At 39.2% G+C, this 23,720-nt stretch overlaps 2 protein-coding genes across 4 annotated transcripts in view; both read left to right on the top strand.

Annotated features, from left to right (window-relative positions):
• The window catches only part of LOC121301983 (zinc finger protein 385C-like), a 111,272-nt gene that overhangs the window by 70,505 nt on the left and 17,047 nt on the right, over positions 1 to 23,720 (top strand). For all 3 annotated transcript variants that reach the window (XM_041231740.1, XM_041231739.1, XM_041231741.1), the window contains 2 exons: positions 16,972 to 17,114; positions 22,893 to 23,003. In XM_041231740.1, coding sequence (XP_041087674.1) covers positions 16,972 to 17,114; positions 22,893 to 23,003 — 254 coding nt within the window. The remainder of the gene's footprint in view (positions 1 to 16,971; positions 17,115 to 22,892; positions 23,004 to 23,720) is intronic.
• LOC121301982 (transmembrane protein C17orf113-like) lies at positions 5,378 to 11,314 on the top strand. Its single transcript, XM_041231738.1, has 3 exons — positions 5,378 to 5,477; positions 7,039 to 7,685; positions 8,543 to 11,314. Exons 2-3 carry the CDS (start codon positions 7,167 to 7,169, stop codon positions 10,064 to 10,066), a joined length of 2,043 nt encoding a protein of 680 aa, XP_041087672.1. The 5' UTR covers positions 5,378 to 5,477; positions 7,039 to 7,166; the 3' UTR covers positions 10,067 to 11,314.

Raw genomic sequence — 23,720 nt, 5'->3', positions numbered from 1 at the left:
GTGCTTGCACAGCCAGTGGTGTAGTAATTCCATAGGGTTAGGATTAGGTGTTTGCAATGAGGCTTCAGGTAGGTTACAGACAGCTTCTTTGCTATCAAAATGTAGATTTGTTTCAACTGGGTTTGTACGGAGCTCGGTTTGAAAATCCATTTGCTTTCTCTGAACTAGCGTCAGCCCCCTTTTCACTGCCCCTCATAGTTTAACTTTTCAATAGACCACTATAGGCCATCCCATCACCATGTTGGTCCGAAAGTATAGAATCCTGTTTTTTTAATGCAAATGCAGCAGGATTCAATCATATCGTGTGTCTGTAACAGAAAGATTCCATGTGTTATTATTTTTCCATGTTATCGAGATTATAAATAAAGCCGGATATGTCAGATCTTTTTTCTAGAAAAAAGACCTGCCACAATACAGGTTTTTGTTCAGCTCTTCTGGTAATGATATTGTGCCGTGCACGGGGGAGGGCAGCAGCAGAGCTGGTAGGTGACGTAATCACATATATACGCTCCTTGCAAAGGAGCCGGCTCTTTTGTACAGTGGTATCAGTGCTATGCTTTAGTGCGAGAGGTCCCGGGTTCGAAATGGCCACGCACTCTACTGGCTTTTGTTTTCTTGGCTTTCTTGGTGTCAAACCTGCAGGGGTCATGGCAGACCGTTTTGAATCACATGCATGAAGATGTTTTGAATACCACATAGTCCATTCTCCCTTGTCCCAGTATTTATGACTTGCGGGAGTCATTAATGTCAAGAGTATTGCACAGGATATGGAGAGAGCAGATTTGATTCAGACTTATTTTCCTTTTCTATAAGTTTTTTGCTCTGGGGGGGGGTGCAAGGTCATCAGAAAGCATTTCTTCTGCTGCCCTCCACCTCAGCATCTCCTTTGCTGGATTTCTCTCTCAAAATCCATCTCTTTTATGGTCAATAGCTCTGCTTGGAGCTCCAGTCGGACAACAATATTCTGTAACGATCTGCAGTGACATTTTCAAACGAGCATGCATCCATCAGAGCAATCATTAAGAGATCCCTGATAGTGTTAACAGGGCAGGCCACACAACTGGGCTGCTCAATGAATAATTTTTGAATGCATTTATTCATTATTATGGAATATATCACAATATGTTTGAAATTAATTCTTAAAAACAGCTCACTGGACTCTATAGCATTTTAGCTGATGAAGGACTGCCGAAAACATCCAGAATAATTTTGTATTTATGTTGTGCACCTTTACTGTTACTTTAAATGTTTTGTTTTTTTTCATATGTAAGTACCTATATATGTGTGTGTGTGTGTGTGTGTGTGTGTGTGTGTGTGTGTGTGTATATATATATATATAATGTTTTTTAAACCACATGGAGTGCTTAACTTTTTAAAATAAATGATCTTTGGTAGCTTTACCAAGTCTATGAGCCCTGCAGTCTATCGAAAGCTGGTCACACTGAAAATGTTGTTTAAACTCACTTGTTTCTAAGCGGCTAGTGAACCATGTGGCTGCCCTTTCCTTGCAAGCTGATAAACTCAGGAAAAGGTTCCCGTAAATGCCAGTCACTGTCTCATTGATGCTTAGCCGGGAGAACCGTTGCTCTACATTCAATCTGGCAAGCAATATCCCTTCACAGCTCAACTGCTGGGCAACTTCTAACCTTTCACAGGATTCTAGCTGTACTTTTGAGCCTGTCAAGTTTGTCAACTCAATTTGACCTGAAAAGGGCAGCAGGGCCGCTAAATTAAAAAGGCGTGACAATGTGCCTGGACTGAGAGTCTCAGAATGTTGTCTCTGGAGTTTATAGATTTAAAACAGCTTGGAGGGAATGTGTTTTGAAAAGCCATGTGACATTGCGATAGGGCATATGTCACTGGATCGTAAACCTGTGTTTAATGAAGCCACAGTCATCTGAGATCCAAGCCAGTGATATGTTAAATGGTACATGTGTGATTATGCTGAAGGTTGATATGTCACAGAGAGCCTCATTGCAAGCTTGGAACTTTGTAAAACAGTATTTTTATTATTATTATTATTATATCGCATTGTGGGGTTCAGAAGGTGCCCAGCAAAACCGCTAAAATGAAATCTTTAATATCTCATTTTGAACAATCACGATCAATCGTTAAGCTTTTTTGTTTATTTGCATCGATCAGTGTATGAGAAACTATCAAATTAGTATGCAATGGATCTTCTTTGTGGATACCACAATGTTTCATATGTGAATATTGTGCATAAAGAACACACTGAAGGGAGAACAGATTCAATTCAATTTTTTTTTTTCTAGATTCAATTTTTGTTTCATTAGATTATCTTAAATTGCAGTCCATTACACATTCTGTATTACCAGGAGTAACCAGTATGTTAGTAATGTATGACTTTTTTTTTTTCATTGTTAACATCCTGTCAACAACTTCTTACAGTTGTAGCTTTAAAATCTGTTTAAAAGCTAATTTCAAAATGGCCACTCTTGTGCACTAGGGATGGAGACCTATCATCTAAATCACTGCAGGAAGAGCGATTAAAAAAAAAAAAAAAGACAACAAGTGCTCTGACTTTTCAGTTCCTGGTCCTTGTTTCTTTTTTTGGGTCGAAAAAGCCCCCTGGGTCGATATTGTCAATACATTTTAGAATTTTGAATGCTTGAATCAGGTCGCCACATAGTCTTCTTTGTTCAAAACTGAACAGATTCAATTTTTTTTAGCCTGTCTGCATATGACATACCTTTTAAACCCAGAATAATTATGGTTGCTCTTCTTTGCACCCTTTCTAGAGCAGCAATATCCTTATTGTAGCAAGGTGACCAGAACTGAACACAATATTCTAGATGAGGTCTAACTAATGCATTGTAAAGTTTTAACATTACTTCCCTTGATTTAAATTCAACACTTTTCACTATATATCCAAGCATGTTGTTGGACTTTTTTATTTCTTCCCCTCATTGCCTATATGAAGACATTTTTGCGTCAGCATAAACTCCTAGATCGTTTTAATAGATGTCTTCTTCAATTTCAGTATCATATTTGTAATTGACATTTTTATTGCCTGCGTGCAGTACCTTACACTTTTCTTTATTAAATGTCATTTGCCATGTGTCTGCCCAGTTCTGAATCCTTATTGATCCTTATCGCTGTGTTACTTGTTTGACAGTGTGGGCAGTAATCCTTACACTAACAGAGCACTTGAGCGGCCATTTTGGAAAGAGCTTTGAAAAGTTATAAGTGTCAAAAGTTGTCAGGATGTTAACAATGAAAAGAAAAATTGCAGGTCAGTTATTTAAGATGTTGTATATTTTTTTCTGAACCCCGATACTTCCTCTTCAAATACATTGCTGGAGCTACCAGAACCTTGACAAGTAGGATTACTTGACCTGCATGTACTGTATGTGAGACATTTGCACATGCTGTTTGTAAAGACAGGCATCTCCTTATATCTCCAGATTCTCAGTCTCAATCTCAATTTGATAACTGGTTCTCTAGGTGTTTATTAAACTAGATATATGTCCAGTGTCCAACTCGCTATCATTGTCCCAAGAGGATGAGGACAGTATGTGAATAAGACACACAGTGCTTCTGCACACAAAGGAGATGCAATCCCTTCTTATCTCAGAATGTGCAGGTTGTTTGTTGTCTGCTTTTGGTGAGATTCGCAATGGCGGATTTTAAGCAGACCTTGCATTTTCTTATTGAGACGATGGACAAACTGCATTTGAGAATTCCACAGCAAGGACTTCTCAAAGCAGCTGCAGTGAAGATAGGAAGTGTTATCTCCTTGCTGAAAAGGGTCCAAAATTACTTGAAAAGCATAGGGTGGGGTGGCTTATCATAAGCTGATGGTTTTATTAAACTTACCAACAATTAGGAATTAACCTACCAGCTCTGATGGGCTAAATCTAACACAGATTGTATATATTTTTTAATCATTCCTAATAAAAATCTGTTATTTAGCAGGTGACCCAAATGCATCATTTGTCATTGTCCTCATTTGAGGACTAGTTACTTTTGTAAGTTTTGCAGACTGTTTAACTAGCATCTGCTTGTTATTTACATTTCCTCTTGAGCGGGTATATTTTTTTACGAAAACATACTCTAATTTTGTTAACCGCAAATGTTAAATAAAACATATCAAAGTACACAAATACGGCTTCTGTTCTGTTTTTTTTTTTTTTTTTTTAAAGAAAAATGAATTTGGTACTTAATGATTTAAGCAATATTAAGTGTATCCATCAATAATTAAGCTTTTTTTCTTTTTTTTCCTATATTTTGTGTTGTATATCCAGCTGTTTTAGGTTACATAACATGGCAACAAAGCAGGAGTACTGTAGGTATAGCAGAAGAGCGCTGTCCCAGTGCCCTTGTCCCTTGGAAAGCCGTTTTGCAGTTTTCAATATGGAAGTAGCCTAATTTCCATTGTCACATCGCTGATGGCTAGAGCGGAGATCAGCTTAATGAGACAAAGGCTTTTGTTAGCGCTTAGGAATTAAATTGGAAAAACGTAGGGGTGAAATGCAAAGAGGCTTAATTTTATTTTTTTTTTAAAATGTATTTATTTATTCAGCCTTACTACAGTAAATGGAAGCATAAATAATGCAGTATTTTAAGTACTGCTGCCCCTTTCACGCAATACTACGGCAGTATAAATATGAAATGTATTTTAAAAGGGATTTTAAGCGCAATATGAGGGAGCTGTGTGGTCCAGTGGTTAAAGACACAGGCTTGTACTAAAGGTCTCCAGTTTAAATCCCAGCTCAGCCACTGACCTCCTTGTGCTCTGTCTTTGGGGTGAGACATTGTTGTAAGTGACTCTGCAGCTGATGCATAGTTTACACACCCCAGTCTCTTGTAAAGTGTTTTGCGATGGTGCTATATAAAGATTATTATTATATGGGTCCATCTGCAGTACTTACCAGTATTACCAGTATAGTATAACCAATGGAAAAGCCAGGGGAAAATGCCAAATTAACATGCAAGTTCACAGTGGTAAACCTTTATAGGTGATGTCATGAGATTTAAAAAAAAAAAAAATCATTTTGCAGAATTCTAGTTTTTTTTTTCTTCATTTGTTTTGATTAATGTGGTGTATTCTCCAGTCTCCTTGTTGTATTGTGTCAGTAGGGTGGTTACGCACCGAGTTCGCGAACGAAGTGATTGGTACGCGATGCGTATATCTAGTATGCATTACTGTAACTGTATGTTTAAAAATTCAGGATTGCTAAAATAATTCTTCCACATAAAGCTCTTAAACTTTGCGTGACCTGGCTAGCTTCCAATCAGCCGGTGTGGGGGTTAATATACCAGTGTTCCCCGCTAGTGGCCGCCACTCCTCGGCACAGCCTTTAATTCAAAACTGCCTCCTTGCTTGGACAGGAAATGAAAACTAAAGATGGCTGCATCCAGCATAACACAATAACGGTGTTCTACCTACAGCTTTGTTTCCAAAGTTTGTCTGTTTTCTGCTTATTATTGTGTATTCAGATAGGCACAGCAAAGAGGTACTGCAGTTAAACGCCGTAATAACTATATATGCTGTGTGAACTACGCGCAGTATTGTATTTTAAACATGTTTTATTTTGTTTTGTGGCATGCATGTGCATACGACAATGGGGCGATATAACATTAAAAAGTGCGGCTTTATTAAGTCACGTTACTATTGTAAACCCCTGAAAATACATCTTAATGTTTAAAGCTGCACTGTGGCTTACATTTTACTGCAGAGATAGATAAATATGATGGCAGGTGATTAAAAAACAAAACAACTGCAGTATTCATTTACAACAGCGATAACTTGTTCTTAAAATAAGTTCCGTTCTTGTGATATGTTTTTTTAGTAAGCACAGTGTATTTAAAAGTAGAAACATGCTGTGTAGTTTATAGCGCCTAGGCTAGAGATCCCTGTCATTTGTTTGAGACGTGGTGAGTGTAGATTATTAGACCGGGATCAGGGATGATAACTGGTGTTATCAGTTGGCATTGCTGATTTAATTGACAGTTTATTTGAAAACCTGTGTGAGATTTAAGATAATTTCAGACTAACAGATTATTTTTATATTAATTTATTTTTCCAGAAGTTCGTGGATACCAAAGTTATCTATCTATCTATCTATCTATCTATATATATATATATATATATATATATATATATATATATATAGATAGATAGATAGATAGATATAACATTTTAAACTAAAATAAGTATCACTTACAGTAGTAACTAGTAAATACGTCTGTAAATATGCCTACAGTATATCCTTTGCACAGAATATAAACTTTTCCCAACCATTTATGAGACAAAAAAAAATTAAAAACTAAACGATTTAGTGACTTAAGTACTTTATATATTTATCAAAACATAACCAGAATTAATATATTAAAAATATGGTTCTGCTTTGATATCCATCTGTGTTTTTAAGAACACATAACATTTTAGTTGGGAGCCTTAATGATGTTTAATTTGACCTTGAAAGTGACTTAAAAAGTAATATGTATTTTCAGACCATGTTTGGGATGTACTGAATGTTCAATCATTCAGAAAACATTGCTCACATATACGTACAGTAGGGCTAGTGACAGGGGGACACAGTTATGCCTGTGGCTATTGACATCAGACACGCCAAAAAAGGTTAGGGATTCCATGCGTTATTTATTATTTATTTTTCTGCTGAAATTCAGAATTAATTGGTGGTGGTGATGAATTTGTCAGATCGCCAGCATTGATTCGGATATGCTGCTAATGAGTTTAAAACTTTCCACTTAACTGAAAAAATCTGTTTAGTAAACAAGTTAATTCCTTTGCAGACCACATCGCGTCTCTCTGTCTGATTGCTGTTTTAAAGAAACAGCTGCAGTTCTTACAAATGGATGTGTTTTCTGTGCAGTAGTCTTAATTTTAAACTTAATTGAACAGGCGGCAAAGACCCCCATCCTTCCTTTTCAGTTTCATCCTAGCAGTGTCTCCTCACCCCCTCCAGCTTAGTTAGTGTTCATGGAAGGAACATTTACTGTAGTTTATCCCCCTCCCTAATTTCTTTACCCTTGTTTCTTTCCTTTTCCCAGTCTAATCATGAAGTGGTAACAGACTTCAGGGCAGTGATGAATGCGGTAACTGTTTCTGGGAGGACAATTTCAGTTCAGTGCCGGTAAATAGCGTTAGGTCCAGCCAACGTCGCCCCACAAGGACAGTTATGCCACGCCCTGGGAAAAAGCCTGCTGGGGAGGCTTCAAACTCCAACAAGAAGTGCAAGCGCTACTTTAATGAGCAGTGGAAGAAGGAGTTTCCCTGGCTGGAGTTCGACTATGAGCTGAAGCTCATGTTCTGTTTCATCTGCCGGCAAGCGCTGGTGAAGAACAAGCACGGCAAAGCGGACAATGCCTTCACTGTCGGCACGGATAATTTTCAGCGACATGCCCTCCTCCGTCACGTGACCTCTGGGGCCCACCGGCACGCCTTGGCAGCCTGCAGGGAGCAGCCGCTTTGGGACCCGCCAACGCCAACGGAAGACCTCAAACTGGCAATCAGAAGAGAGGTCAGCCCGGCCAAAATCGGCATCTTGACCACCGTTTACTGGATGGCCAAGGAAGACATTCCAGATTTTAAACTCGGGTCATTACTGGAGCTGCAAAAATTCAACCTCTGCCAAGCGTTGTTGACTGGGGAACACCACCATGATTATTATACAGCAAGCAATGTAAAGGAAATGCAGGTGTGTGGTTAGTTTAATACCTGTTTTATTTAACTCATGTTGACTCAATGTTTTTCATGCACCTGCGTACTATGCCTAGTTGCATAGGTTAAGCAGGTAACCCCAACCAATGCTTGTAATTATGGCTGGCTCTGACCTGAGCCGATTTTGCTTCCTATAGCTACAAGGTTGATAATCCTATAAAATGTAAGATTTTTTTAAAGCACTTTTAGCTTGAATCTAGTTTATCCAGTTTTCCCGTAGCAGTGAGAGTTTTTATTTAATGAGTATACTTAGCGCCCACTTCTAGGAAACATTAACTTTTCTTCTTGAAGTTGTCTGCTGCTGTGTGCTAGACTGGTAAAGACAAGAATGTTTCGGTTCCATTTGCCCATCAAAGGGCCACTAAATTAATTTTCAAGAGCCTTTAATAAATGCTTGTGAGATGTGCCCTTCTCTCTTCTCATCGACTGGTCACTCCCAGCACTGCATCATCATTTAACTTTTTTTTTTTTTTTTTTTTTTTTTTTCCAACAAAACAGTGGCTACCAGAAACCTTTGCCACCCGGCTATTTTTTTATACTTTTTCCAAAACAGTTCTTTAATATTTTAGAAGACGCCAGGCCCTCTTTTTTTTTTTGTGGTCAAGATACAGGGTTGGGAATGGGCTGTCAGTCGAGGAAATGTGACATTTCACAGCTGTAAACACTGTAATCCCTTCTGTAGTTGTAATTCTTTAGAAAACTGTTTCAGTTGCTTCTTAGTGATCTGAATCGCCTCCTTACACTGGCGTTGTGTGCTTTTGATATTGTGTAAACACTGGTGCTTTCATTTCCAAATTAATTTATTGTATTTTTTGTTTTGTTTAATTAATATAGGAGGCAATTGTGAAAGTTCTTCACGATGAAGATAGGCGTAAAATGGCTGATTCCCCATTTATCGGGTTTATTGTGAATGGAACCATTGACGATTTGGAAAACAAAAACCTAGTAGTGTTTGCCACCACAATGCCCCCATATGACAGACAAACATCTGTAATATATTTGGGCAGCTTCGTGATGCCTGATGGAGCCGCCGTGACTGCGGCAGATAAAATAATTGAGCTCATGACCGGCTTTAGCGTTCCTCTGTCCAAAGTAGTCTGGCTTGCAACGGATGGTTCTTTTCTGATGGCTGACCAGATCAGTGGTGTTGAAGCCAAACTGAAGCCTGCGTGTCCACTTTTGAAACAGATCCACTGTCCTTCTCATAAAGGCTTGCTGGTTCTGGCTGATTGTGTCACCGGCATTGACTATCTTAGGAACTACGAAGGCATTGTCGATGCTGTTTATAGACTTTACTCCAGTTTTGAGGATGAGAATAACAGCTTACAGGAATTACAGGCTGTCCTAAAGTCATGTGAGATAGACCTATCTGGGCCTCAGCGCATTCGATGGACCTCTATTTTGCCGGCAGTGGAAGCTGTCAACTTCTTATGGCCAACGCTGGTGTTGCTTCTAGAAGGGGAAGCAAGGAAGTCTCCCATTGCCATGGGGCTTTGCAAGGAACTAAAAAAGTTCTACTTTGTGGCGTTCACAAAGACCCTGCTGGACGTTCTTCCCATTCTCCAGAAACTGAACCGGTTCTTCCAGACGGAGGATCTGGATCTTTCCATGTTCAGGCCAGCTGTCACGGCAGCCCTGGCCTCCCTGAAGACGCAGAAGACCTTGAACGGTCAACACTTTCAGGAATTCCTCCGGGACTTGAACGAGCACCCCAGGGAGGACATCGAAACAGAGAGCCGCTTCTACTACAAAGGGGTGGAGATGACCCACTGTTCCAAGTTGCATTGGCTGAACTTTGGCCACTTTAAGGAAACCTTTGTGCTACACGTGTACAGGAATCTGCAGGATAGGTTTCCCGTCGATATGACAGACATTGTGCAGGCCTTCATGGTTGTGTTCAGCCCAAAGAGCTACGCCGCACAGGCAATGGACGACATTGGGAATTATGGGATGGCTGAACTAAACTTGCTGTTGAGCCACTATGAGGATGTGGTGAGCCGCGAGAGGGCGAAGAACGACTTCTCCCTTTTCAAGCGCATCATCGTCAGCTTGAGCCACCTCTCGTTCAACGACCTTTGCACCCAGCTGGTTTCCATTGACTCGGAGATGCAGAAGCTCTTCCCTGACTTTGCCACCCTTGCTTCAATCGCTCTGGCATTGCCTTTGCATTCCGTGCCATTTGACAAGATTGTCAGGGTCAAGGAGCGGCTAAAACTGAGCAGAGGACGGTCACTGAATGACAAAGGTTTGTCCAGCGTAATCAAAATTGCGGTGGACGGTCCGACCATTAACGAGTTTGATTTTGTAGCCGCCATTGAACATTTTGAAACCATAAAAGACAAACAAAATACCATGTGATGACTGTATTTGTTTTTGTGGGCGTTTTTTTGTAACCACAAGCTGGAACATTTGGAAGCATTTGGAATTACTTAATAAGAACTGTACATCTATGTTATGTATCTTATCTATCCAAATGAGTGTCCTAATAATATGTAGGCTCCTTTTGGAGTAGTTTAAGGACTTATATTTTCTGTTGTGTTTTTTTTTAAGGAAAATGCAGGTTCTCTCCTGCGCTATGTTCTAGAAAAAAAAAAAAAAAGCAATATTTGGTAATATTTACCGCACGGCTGTTCAATAATCAAGCCTGACATACATAATCACATTTTATTGCCAGCCTTTGCAACCACAAAACTGCCCTGTTGCAAGAGACTTACTTTAAAGACGAGAGAAAGAACTATTGAAAGTTTGCAACAACCCAGACAGGTACTGAAGCTGTGTGATGCTTTCAGCAGTTTCTGCTTAGCTTATATAATAATAATAATAATAATAATAATAATAATAATAATAATAATGAAACATATACATTATGCTATCTATTAATTGTAAGATTTGATTTGGTGCATATTTTATACTAATCTCGATTGCCGTACCTACAGCTGTATTCTCAACTCTGCTGTAGCTTTACTCCTTACTTCGTGGCACACAGCATGCAAACTGTATCAGCAAAGCACTTGAATAATCCAGAGACAAAGGAAACAGCCAATGCATGAAAAACTGACAGTCTGCTTCAGCATTGCCAGCTTGCCCAGTCACAGCTACCCTTTGCATTTTACTTCCAAGTAACAACTGCTGTTTTTAACTTGCTAGATTTTTTTTTTTTTTTTTTTTTGAGACATTGAAGGTTCTTACTTGTGGTAAAGATTACAAGTTACAAAAAGTTCTTAAACAAATGTAAATGCTTTTAATACATCATCTAATAATTACTGCATTGCACTTTAAACAGGTGGCAGTCGTCACTTAATAAACAGTGGTATAATGCTGAGGAAACGTAGGTAACAAAAAAAGTGTTTTATTATTAGAATTATGCTAAAAAAAAAAGTTACCAAACTTTCAATGCATGGCTTCTGGCACTCTAACTAAAAAGATAGAATCTGAACTTTAAATATGCCCTTTCCCTTGTGTTCACAGCACACCATGTAGTTTGCATAGAGTTTACATGTAAAGCCTGCAATTCAAGTACTTGTCAGTACCTAGTGATCTAGTTAGCTAATATGTATAAAAGCACTATCTTTAATTTGCAAAATTAAAATGTAATTATTTTTTACGATACAGTATTTATTGATTTTTTTTTTTTTTTTTTTTTTTTTTTTTTTTACTTCTGCCTGACAAGCTCTGCAATATTTTTCACCAAAAAGAAGTACACTCTAATGATTTACTTGCTACTGCTGTCTAAAAGGGTTTTGCATGTTCTAGGCTGAACAAAAGGTTCTTTCATAGAGGGGGACTGGCTTTATTTTATTTTTACTGACATTTTGTACTGAAAATAGGTTAATAAGGTATTTTGTATGACTGCCTCGAGATGGCAAATCGAAAGCATTTCATTTGTTTCGAAGCTTTGTCTCTTAATGTTGTTATATATATATATATATATATATATATATTATATATATATATATATTATAGGTTTTTAGAGTATTAAGGTTTTTAGAGTATACCATGTATATCTTTTATGTCAATAAATGTTTTGTTATTACCTGACTTCACAATTTTAAGTGTATTGTCTGTGAAAGAGTATATGCATGCATAAAGTCAGCCTAACCTGGATAAGAGGGTGACAAAGGTTAACATCTGAAGTTATGTACATTGAAGGGACTCTCCAGCCTTCGTGCAACTGCACTTGTCTCATTTGTAATGTATGGTAATCAGGTAAGACAGTGACGCACCAGAGACCAATTAAAAGATAGGCTTTTGTGGAGTGGTGTGATACTGTGCAGTGTCATTTGTATAGTTAAGACTCTCCACTAAACAGCAAGGCGAAAATAAGATCATTTGAAATGGATTGACCACCACTAGCAGTGTTTAAAAGCAATTAGATTAGGGATATCGTGCACTAATGTGCTTATTTATTCACTCGTTTTCTGATGTTGATTGAACTGCTTAAACTAAATCATTTGCTGCACTGTAGTTAAGGTTCTCCCTCTTTAAATTCTGTTATCCAAATGTACTGTATGATACTGTGTGTGTGTGTGTGTATATATATATATATATATATATAGTCTTTCAATTAGAAATGTTAATTTGGGCTACCGCATATAAAACTAAAGTTTCCAGCGAACACTAGTTATAATTTTAAAAAGGGTAGAATTCCCAGCAGCATAAAGCTAACAGCTAAATTTACAGATTTCACAAATGCACACCTTTTCCAATTCTGCCTATTGAAAGAGTTGCCCTGTTGACAAAGCAGAAATCTGCACCAAGTCAGCAGTGTGAATGCATAGTCATCACAAGAGAAAAGTTTCATACAGCAGAGTGGTTGGATTATCTCGTGCTGGTCCAAATATAAGATGCAAAACACAGGGATTATTTTTTTTTTTTGCTGATCTTTTTAATAAGGATCAGTGGAAGTATTTTTAAAAAATCAAAAATAAAATCAGTAGCTTGAAGGATTGTTCCCTTTTTCACTTAGTTTCCACTAAGGGAATACAAAGAAATGATGTCAAGTAACCTTAAAAAGCACCTTTTAAAAAAAAAAAAAAGTTATTTTTGGTCTGTTTTTTAGATGATAGCAAGTTAGATAAAATTCTCAGAGTAACATCCGGGTCCACTCTCAATGTGAAACAGGGTGATGAAGAGGACTTTTTCCATTACAGAAGATAATGGGAATAGAGCAGAAAGGGAGGAAGAAAATAATTAAATCTTCCACAGGCTCCTAAGTGCCTCAAAGATTAACGAGCTCCATTCCAGACCCCAGTGAGAGTGATCGGAATCAAGCACCAGAAGTCGTTACTACTGACAGCAGATTAACACAACTTGGCATCAGGGGAAAAAACACTACTGAGACTAGCTGTATTTCTTTCACAAACGTGTCAAGCAAAGTCTTCTGTCATCTTCTAAATGTCAATTGAAAGCAATGACAGTGATTTTCATTTTGCAGACTGTCAGCATGTATGACTAGCATGTATATGTTTTCCTCAAAATAGCCTGTAGCTTTTTGAAGATTGCTTTGTTGTCTTGTTGTATCTCTGGGTTCTGAAGAATGTCTACGATTTAACGCTGTTATCATGGGAGAAGTGATGTAGCTCCAGTATATGGTCGACATATGTATTTGTTTATGCCTCGACACAAACGCTCTTCTCTGGACGTCACTTTTGTCTGGTACAGTAAGTAAATGAATAGGTCCTAATCTGTGAGAGTAGCAATATCGAAAGCATGTGTGCTTTTGCCTTAATGTATTCTGCTGTCTCTGCTCCTTTATTTTTGCATGTTTTTCTCCTTCTCTATTAGTATTACCATGTTGTTTAATATTTATTTGGGAAATGTATCTAGTTTTCTAGCATGGCGGGCTAATCTGATGAGCGCACGGCCCGCTGATGCAGAATTTAATTGGCGCTCCCAGGCTGCAATGGCTTGAGGACAGACCCTGTATGAAGAGAAAATCGCGCAGTGTGATGGAAAGAGGTCGCTTCTGGCTAGGGGGGTTTGCCAAGCTACATAACATGGATCATATTGTTCAGCAAAGTACTGGATTTAAAACCAAAAAATATGATGGAAATTAAAATGGCATGTGTGTCTAGGGGGATGCAAACTCCCTGATTGTCTCGGAAGAGACGGTTGTGTGTTATATACATGTGCACTGCTTGGTATCCGCTTAGTGGCTTTTCTTTAGTGTTTAAAGATGCCTGGGAAAGAAACCCGTGAGGGTCCAGACCAGATGTCAAGATCTGCAGAATATCCTTCACAGTATACATAGCATGAATTGTAAATTGAAGCTATCAAAGATTTGCTGCTCAATCTCAACCCTTAGAAGAACAAAGAACTGAGATCCTGGAAGAGGCTCCAATGCAAAGCCTCTTGGCATAAAAGGTCCATACTGATTAGCAGGGAAGTCTTGTATATAGTCCTACAAAAAAATATCTTACACAAAACCTGACTAAATTGTAGCAACTATACTAAGACATAGCTGCAGTAGTTTTCTGCTTATTAAACATAATGCATGCTGCATTATGACTGCTCTTGCAGGCTTTTCAAACTCATTATAATTTTTTCAATGGGCCGGATAGGGTTCAGGAGCCCTGTATTGGACCGCTGTGTTCAGTTTAGAAGTGACATCTCAGTATGAGTGGTATACAAGCCCACACACACACTCAAAGCAGAGAGGCTCACTGCTTAAGACAGAGCTCATGTTTCAAGTTGGAGGATTAATCAGGGCTGCAGTCGCTGTAGCCTTTAAGGCAAAACAGCAAGCGACTGCTGGAGTCAATAAGCATTATCCTGCCACGCACTTGTGCTTCCTTCTCTGTTTGATTAATTCAACGCTGCACTGCCTCGCAATGGGAACCAGAGCACAGGAGGATATTAATAGACGGAAAACGGAATAAGGGCCCATGCGGGAGAAACAAAATCACAATTTCTCATCCCATCTGGACGATGGTGATGTACCGCTAGTTAGGGATAAGGATCGCGGTGGGAGAAGACAGCAACATGGGCTACAGAATGCACCTTTGGGCAAAACATTTCAATCTGGCTTCTTGACAGATGGTCTCTACGCACTGTGGGTGCATTTCTACTGTATGCGTAACATATTATATTGCTTGTGTAAAAATAAACAGCTGACGCAGTGAAAGGCTTAGCTTGAGGGGATGCTGAATACCTGAACTGCTGTGTTCCAAAGCGCGCCCTATCCAGTGTGCTACCAGTTGAAAAAAATTAACTGGTAACGCATTGAATAGAAATATTAGGAAGTGGGCAATAGAATATTATGGAAGTGGCCCTTTTTTTTACATTGGTTATAAATAGAGAATAAAACATTTAAAGGTTGTGTATTTTAATGCTGTAAACCCATGGAGAGAATCGGCTAGAGATTTTTAATGCATTCAAGAAGGAATCATTATTCTATGTTGTGCTGGTATGGGGAACATTTACATTTAAAATAGGTTGCATTATACTTTTTTTCTGAGAGAGCAATTGGAAGGCTTTCTACTCCTGTACTGGCTATTTTTTTTTTTTTTAATTTTAAACCACACTGACTCTTTGAGCGTTATTTGTTCCAGAGGCTAAAAAAGGTAGATCAGTATGTCAATATAATGCCCCTGGGTTGAGATCAGAACCAACTTCCAGTAAGACGTTTGCCCAGTGTGACTCTATTAGCGGTTCCTGGCACACTGCTGAATCCTACCATCAAGCAGATTAAGACAAACGGAATAAATACACTTAAAAACACACGCACACACTAAACAGCACAGGGTTTACTTAATGATCCTTGTAAATGAATCACTGTTAACCTGAAGTTAAATAATGATTTTTTTTTTTAATGGTAATTTAAGTGGTGTGTGGACCTATTAAGACGTCTGGAACATGCCCCTTGGATGAAGCTTAACTTAGTTAGGATGCCCTTATATACAGTAGTTAATTTGTAAACAAAAAGCTACTGGATCTTGTGCTTAAGGAAGCGGGATAGCATTTTTGTTTCTAGACCCATGTGTGCTTCACCTGCTTGAGTATCACGGTTGTTGGTGTCAGTAGCTGCATGCAGACCTTTGCAAATAAAATGTCTCACTCGTAGACGTCACGTTCTTAAGTATTTCTTTACGGTATACTTTTCTTACTGAATTCATGGAACAGAAATGTGTTTTTTTATTGTAAATGTTATGTATATTGAGTTCTTTTTTGCAACAACTTAAAACAAAAACAAAAAATGTTTTCGTATGGTTCATCATTTCTAATTTTCGCCTGTCAGACAAAGGTACCAGATCTGGGATCTGGTGCAATCCGGCACAAACTAACCCCTAGTTAGGGTTATATCTAAAAGTATGCCCTGGGAGATTGCTGATAAGGATTTGTCTCATAAAACAAATCCTCCGTAATGTACATCATCCAGCCATTAAAACATTAAGCATTACTAGCAAGTGAAAAACGCAAGACGAATCTTAAAAGATCAAACCTAATACCATTCTGCCTTTCCCATCTCAACAGTCCTTTTTTCAGTGACAGGAAGACCGTTTTTTGAATTGGGCCCTTTTTGTGATGTTGACAATCTTACTGCTTTTGTATCATGATTATTTGTGGAAGCACTTTACAGAGCAAACCTGCATTAAAAAATGCAAAGACCATAGCAGAGGCGCAAGATTACAGAGCGGCAGACATATGGACTCTATCCGCTCTCAAGTGACCTCCCTAATACGTTCCGGTAAACACAAATAAAGCCACCTAATAGCAACTGCATTGACACAAAAGGCATCAATTTACCCTGGCAGTTACAAAACAGAGAATTGGATTTTACTGAAGAAGATGTGATTTGAATGTCCCGGTGAGCGCTCTATAGCGGAGCAAAGGGCTTTAATGGGACTAGGGGAATAACTTTCCATTGGTACCGTAGCAGCTAAAGAGCAGTGGGATGAAGCTGTGATTGGTAAGATGGTACCATATTTGCACACTCTGATTGCATTGCAATGCTAAGGACTTACCCGGTTATTGCAATACAATGGCAATGCATTATCAGTGTCAGAGCCAAGTATTTTTCCCAAATGCATTGCAATTTATAATACACTGGGATTATAATGGTCTCCCAATGATTTCATATGGGCAGTGTTGCCAGACTGTTACACATGGTAAAACAATGCAGTTGCAGACTATACTATACATAGAAACCAATCTACGAAAGGACTGACTGGCGATGCTTGCTGCTACATATTTCCACTTTGTTCAGATGCCTGTTACCGTGGATGTATTTTAATAGTCTCCCCCCTCCCCCTGGTTGTTCTCAGGTTCCCCAGTTCAGAGCAGCCCCCTGCTGGCCACTCTTCCTGTCCCGGGTCGGTCTCTGCAGCCCCAGTTGGACCTGAAACACTTCCTTCCCTTCCGGCTCAATGGCTCGTCTCCTCTCAGCCTCTTCCCCAATTTCAGCACCGTGAGTATCTGCTGCGCTACTGTCAGGATGTTTAAACCATGACACATTATAAACTGTTAACATAGTCCACCCTGACTTACCACGGTGGACCACTGCACAGCCGTTCATAGCATTGCATTGAGTGACGTTGAAATAATGGTCAAGAATGGAGCCTGATTTATCAAAAGTCTGGTCACACTCTCAGTCGGGATCATGTTAATTGTTCTCCCTATTCTCTCCCTGGGAAGGCATTGAAGACTGTCGATCAGTGCATTATGTATTGAAGACACTAGAGATTATCAGTCACTGCATTATATATTTTCAGCATTTACAAGGTGACCTGAATTAATTAATGCTTTGTTTTTTTAGGTTTTGACAGCATCTGACCACTGCAGCCTAGTGAGTTACAAAAGCGCTTCTTCACCCCTCTGCTGTATAGATGTCTGCCCTAATGATCTGTAAAATATTCTGCTAGAAAATCTCCAGTGTTTTCCGCACAAGTAAAAATTGTTGCAATAAATCACCATTTTTATCAGCTTTTAGGTCTACAAGAACAAAACGCGCAGTAGCTGTTGGTTTTTGTTTTGTTTGGAAAAAACTGTTTTTCGGTACCTCTGTGTTTGCTGTTAAAATCAGTTTCACAGCTGTGTCATGCCCGCTTTTGAAACAGGGGAGGCATTTGGCGTTGGTTTTTTAAAATGTGCCATCTGCCGTCCAAAGCTAAAACACACCCACCGTGCCAACGGTAGAGGAAAACAAAAGTGATTGACCCGGTCCATCTCATTTAAAATAAATCTTCCTGGAACTTTACTCTAGTGTATAATTTTGAGAATTTACAACAGTTCTGTTAACAGTCTGGCCTTTTCTGTGCAGCTGCATAAAATGATAAACCAGGCAGGATTTCCTTCAATGCTGTCTTTTTAAAAGCATAAATCGCCCTGTTGTTTTGAGCCAATTTAAAGACAGTCGCTGCTTTCTAATGGAAGAGATGCAGCTTGTCTTGACTGGGAGCACATTCACTGAGTAATCGCTCCGGAAAGACTGTGCCACTACCACTGCCTTATCTAAATAAGAATTCAAGAGTATCAGCTTCATCAGTTAATTAAGCTGTTTTCTGCAGTGTGTGTGAGCGAGTGCTGGGCTATTGTCTTTATCCTTAGATGTATTTTTAAATTAAACTGCAATCTTTGAATTTCAAACGGACGGGAATAAGAACTTCAGATACTCATTAGCCGAGACCGATGGGGCTTTAATGTCGATGAGATACATCGAGAACAGGGTTGGTAGTAAAAAAGAAAAAGCTAGGGATCGCCGAATGGCTTGCCTGGTAAAGGTACGGGCGCATGGCGTGCAGGGTGTCGTACAGTCAGGGGAGCGCAGGTTTGCTTCCTGGCTGTGTAAAGTGGCCGGTCTTCGCTGGGAATTCATGAGGGAGCGTTGCACTGGCTCTGGTGCTGCTGCAGGTTATGGAGGCAAAACCGGCAGGCACCCAGTGAGCTCGGGCGGACACCTACAGGGCTGGCTTTTGTCTTCCAAAGGTAGCTCGCTGACATCCGCTCTCGAGTCTCAGAGGAAGCTGAGCTGTATTTCATATCTGTTTGAAATCCACTGCCATTGCTGCAAATACTATGGTCTGGTTGTTCAGTTTTAATATAATTACAGGGATGGAAATAAGACTCCTCTTGCACAGTTAAAAAGCTCAGGTACGTCTTATCAAACTCGGAGTAAAACCAGGAATGCATCAAACTGCTATGCAATGGGAGTCTTATTTCTCTCCCTGTAATTATAATCGGGGACGTTGTTTTAAAGCAGTTTCTCTCAGTGCCTTTTCCCCTGTTTAATCAATCAGCACAGGCAATGTGATTGTTTGTATTAAGGATCTCAGGCTCAGTAAATGAACCCTTCAGTCCTGCTGCTGCAGGTGCCTGTAATTAGGCTGCCTGCCGGTGCTTTCCTTGCTGTCCAGAGAGGCCTGTATTTTCATCTGTCCACTCAAGGAAAACGCAAGCCCTTGAGGGCTCACCATTCCAAATTTGCCTTTCATTTAATATGCTGGATAGGTGAATCAAGTCTCGCAGCAGAAACAGGTGCACCATTAATCACCCGGTATTTCCATTTTGCTCACCTCTGGAATGGATTTCGCAGGGCTTGATAATGACTGTGTTGTCCCGACGTGTGCCTGGAAGATGAATGCACCTGTCTTCGTAACTTAATACCTTCCCATAGAAACACAATCATCCCCCAAACCCCGAGCTTTACTGACAGAAGGGACCGTGATAAGAGAATCTACCTCTGCCTCTGGCGAGCACAAACAAGGGGTGCATTTATACAATTCTAAGGGATGGCTTCCACTGGACAAAGGTGTATTCTTGCCATATAAAACAAATAATTGTATACAGTTTCCAAAGATGGGGGGGCGGGTCAGTTAGCTAGGGTCGTAGTTCTGTCATGCTTTAACCCATTAAGTAGCAAAATACATTTTTCTTTGAAAAAAGCATCGGAACACAAGCTGTATTTCAGTCATTTGATACATTCTAAATAAATATGCTACTTTTAAAAGTTTTGAGTGTTTCACAAGTGTAAAATTACATATTTACAACATTTATTCCTATCATCCTATTTTGAGGACAGTCAAATTAAACCAGAACCCTGACATTTCATGACAGCTATGAAGCTCAACACATAGAAAATTGAGCTTTATCATCACGTGGGTCTAAAAACACCAAGAAAATGCATCAATTTTAGGCTTTAGTTTCTTATTTTATATCGAGGCAGCGTTAACAGTTACATTTAAACATTTACAGTTAACAAAATTCGAGTAAGTTATCATAACAATAGGGTGAAATAACAGGTAGATGCCAGTTAAAAATGCTCCAATAAATTACAAAGTAGAGTGTCCTCAAATGAGGACAATGGCACTTAATGGGTTAAGAGAATTTGGAACTTCAGATTGTACTGTAATTGTATGTAAGTCAGTGCAAAAACAGCAGGTAAGTGTGGTAAATACAAAAGGGTTACACTGCAAATTTTCCACTGCAAACTTTTATTATGGATATCTAAGTACATTAATAGAGAAATGCATTATATGATTAACGTAAAACTAACTGATGAACTAAATGAAACATTTGTTTACTTAGAAGGTTTACCTGAAGCTCAGTTCGTCGCAAACGCCTTAAAAACTTGATGTGCTGCAGGCTGTCTGGGCAGTCTAATTTAAGAGCCAGTGTGTTAAACGCATTGCGTCATTTGGTTAAACAATCAAATGGAAAGAGAAACATTATTTTCAAAGATTGCTATCTTGAGAAAGCGTGCCATCAGTGTGGTGAACAAAAGCGAAGCAGACTTTTTTCATTTACTTTTCCCATTCTTCTTTTTCTACTGAGCCTGAAGGAAAAACAGAAAGCTGAATTTGCCTTGAAATATGTGAATTGGGTTAAACTTCACTTTTTTACGCTTGTTGGTCGTGGTTATTTTAAGCATCACTTTTTTGATTGTTTGTGTGCTAACCCATTTTAACAAAGCAATGCTTTAAAATAGTTTTGAAGAGTAGGTATCCCTTACGAAAATAACCTATAGGTTTCTATAGCCTATAGGCCAAATGTCGCAATTCTCTATAAAAACCTATAGATTCAATACAATAGCCTATAGGTCTTCCATAGAATCCTGCAGAAACCAAAACTGAACACAATATTCTAGATGAGGTCTTACTAATGCATTGTACAGTTTTAACAGTAAATTCAACACTTTTCATTAAATAGCAGAGCATCTTGTTGGCCTTTTTTTTATAGCTTCCCCACATTGTCTAGTGAAGACATTTCTGAGTCAACATAAACTCCTAAATCTTTTTCATAGATTCCTTCGTCAATTTCAGTATCTCCCATATGGTATTTATAACGCACATTTTTATTTCCTGCGTGCAGTACCTTATACTTTTCTCTATTAAATGTCATTTGCCATGTGTCTGCCTAGTTCTGAATCTTGTCTAGATCATTTTGAAGGACCTTTGCTGCTGCAACGATGTTTGCCACTCCTCCTATTTTTGTGTCATCTGCAAATTTAACAAGTTTGCTTACTATACCAGAATCTAAGTCATTAATGCAGATTAGGAATAGCAGAGGACCTAATACTTATCCCTGTGATACACCACTGGTTACCTCGCTCCATTTTGAGGTTTCTCCTCTAATCCATACTTTCTGTTTTCTACAGGTCAACCACTCCCTAATCCATGTGCCTGCATTTCCTTGAATCCCTACTGCGTTCAGTTTTTGTAGCACTGAATACGCGCACAAAACAGATACAGACATAGCACAACCAATGAGAACTAACACACTCGGCCCACAGTCTAGAGGCCACGCCCCATGCTCCTGCTGCAGCTGTGGTCTCGCACTGCACTGCACTGAACAGTATACCACAGTCAGCTTCTTTATCTTTGATAGCTTTGTGACTTCTAGTCAAACATTGATTGAATGTATTTCATGAAGTTGTTTTAGTATTTTAAAAGGACTGTCGGCAGATGTTTGAGTTCTCTTACTGAATTTGAGTGTTTGAAGTTACTAATTTATTACCAGTTAAAAACAATACGCATTTAACCCTTTACACAAGGACTGAAACCACTCTTTAAGACGTCAGTCGTCTCTCCACGTGTTGATTTACCCAGTCGGGGCAAATTCCAATTCTAGTTCCAATTTTCAATACATTTTTTTTGCCACTTCCAACACATCACTGATGAAAATTGCAATTATTAGTATTCTGTTAAAATGTGCTTCTCACAATGGTGACAAGTCACTTAAGTTCAAGTTACTGTTAGTCAATTAAATTGGCTTCAAATGAAAGCAGTTGAACAATCACGACAATTATTATGTCTGTAAAATATCAATTTCTTTGAAGGAATTGGAATTGAAAAACAGCTTTTGATTCATCTAACGCGTGACGACGTGATGAACAGTCTGAAAAGACACTGTCAGTTTGAAATCTGGGAGATGTGACATGAATAATACAGCCCTGAACACATCCCTACCGGAACTGCCTTTCACTGTGTGCTTTGTGATGCAGGCTGCTACCAATAAGAAATCCAGTCCTTTTTTTCCACTTTTTTTTTTTTTGTGTGGACGATCTTGTTTTGTGCTTAAGATCATTGATGCCATTACAATCATTAACCACCTGGGGGCACTAAATTAATAATAGTATTTAATGAAAGGTGGGATTACAGATGTTTCCACTGGTGAAAGTGGATGTTATTGCAAAAACAAACCTGCATTAGACAACCTGAAATCGTCATTAAATCCCAGGAAATAAAATTTCAACCCTGTTGAAGTGGTCAGTTAAACAAATTCGGTCTTGGTTTGTGCAAAGCTCTGCACTGCTTCATTCAGTAATTAAGGCAATGGCTGGATCTGGTTACATACATTAGAGTAAGCTTACTAAAGAAGTAAATAAGAGAGGAGTATTTTAAATATGGATGAGTATGTATTGGATTTCGAACATTTTCATAATTCAATTGGTTTGATCTGTAGATGATTAAAGGTATGGAGAAGGGAACTATTTATAAGCAATAAAGAATAATTATTTGATTACACTTCAACAGTAAACAGGAGCTACACATGTATGATTTAAATAATGATATGTAATGTACAATCATTCAGCCACAGCTCAGATCCTAAAAACAGTGCCGAGCCTTGCTACTTGCTAGAGCTGCATCCAGCACACAGAGATGGGAGAGGGAGAGGGAGAGAGGCAGATAAACAAGTGAAGTTTCTGAGATGGAACGTTAAACTCAGTGCCTTGTGCTTCCTCTCACAGATGGATCCTGTGCAGAAGGCAGTTATCAATCACACCTTCGGCGTCCCGCAGCCTCTCAAGAAGAAACAGATCATCTCCTGCAACATCTGCCATCTGAGATTCAACTCCACGGTGAGCCCGACTAACTTTGCATGGGAAGTCGGGGGAGGGGGGGGGGGGAACTTGGGTTCAACTGATACTTAGATCTGTTTCATTCCATTTGATTCAGTAAAAAACAAATACAGTGCAGCATTTCCCTGTGGCGTCATTCAAGGTTCAACCCTTTCCAGTGATGCCTGTTAACATTGCCCTTTGGCGTGTTTAGGGTGTGTCTTCCTGTGAGTTATTAGTGAGTCATACAGTGAGGGGAGCGCAGGTTCCTGGCTGTGCGGTGACGCTGGTCTTCCAGAGGCAGCATCGCATTGGCTCTGGCGTTCCCGTGGGTTAGGGAGGCAAAACCAGCAGGGACTGTTTCTCACCTCACAGTGGTCCTACCAGCCAGACACCTAGGTAAAAAAAAAAAAAAATAATCATAACAATATCTCGTTGGTATTTGGAGATGGAGCAGGTTCCGCAAATAACCTTTGAATAATTGAGTCTCCAGCTGTTGGTTTAAACACGGTCCTGGTTCTAAAATATTACCGCCGTGCTTTCCAAGATAACAGTTGCAAACTTTGCACTGCTTGCCTGGTACATTGACATCTCTGTCTCTCTCTCGCTCTCTCTCTCTCTGAATCCCTTCATATTTTCTATTAGGGCAGCCATCAGTAAAGTAGGCTGGAATTGCTTTTTTCTCACACATTCCATTCATTTTAGCCTTATTTGTACTGTGGGTTATTTTATTGCCTA

This window comes from Polyodon spathula, chromosome 28 (assembly GCF_017654505.1).
Source record: "Polyodon spathula isolate WHYD16114869_AA chromosome 28, ASM1765450v1, whole genome shotgun sequence".
Classification (NCBI taxonomy): domain Eukaryota; kingdom Metazoa; phylum Chordata; class Actinopteri; order Acipenseriformes; family Polyodontidae; genus Polyodon; species Polyodon spathula.
This window is presented reverse-complemented; position numbering and strand designations above follow the sequence as displayed.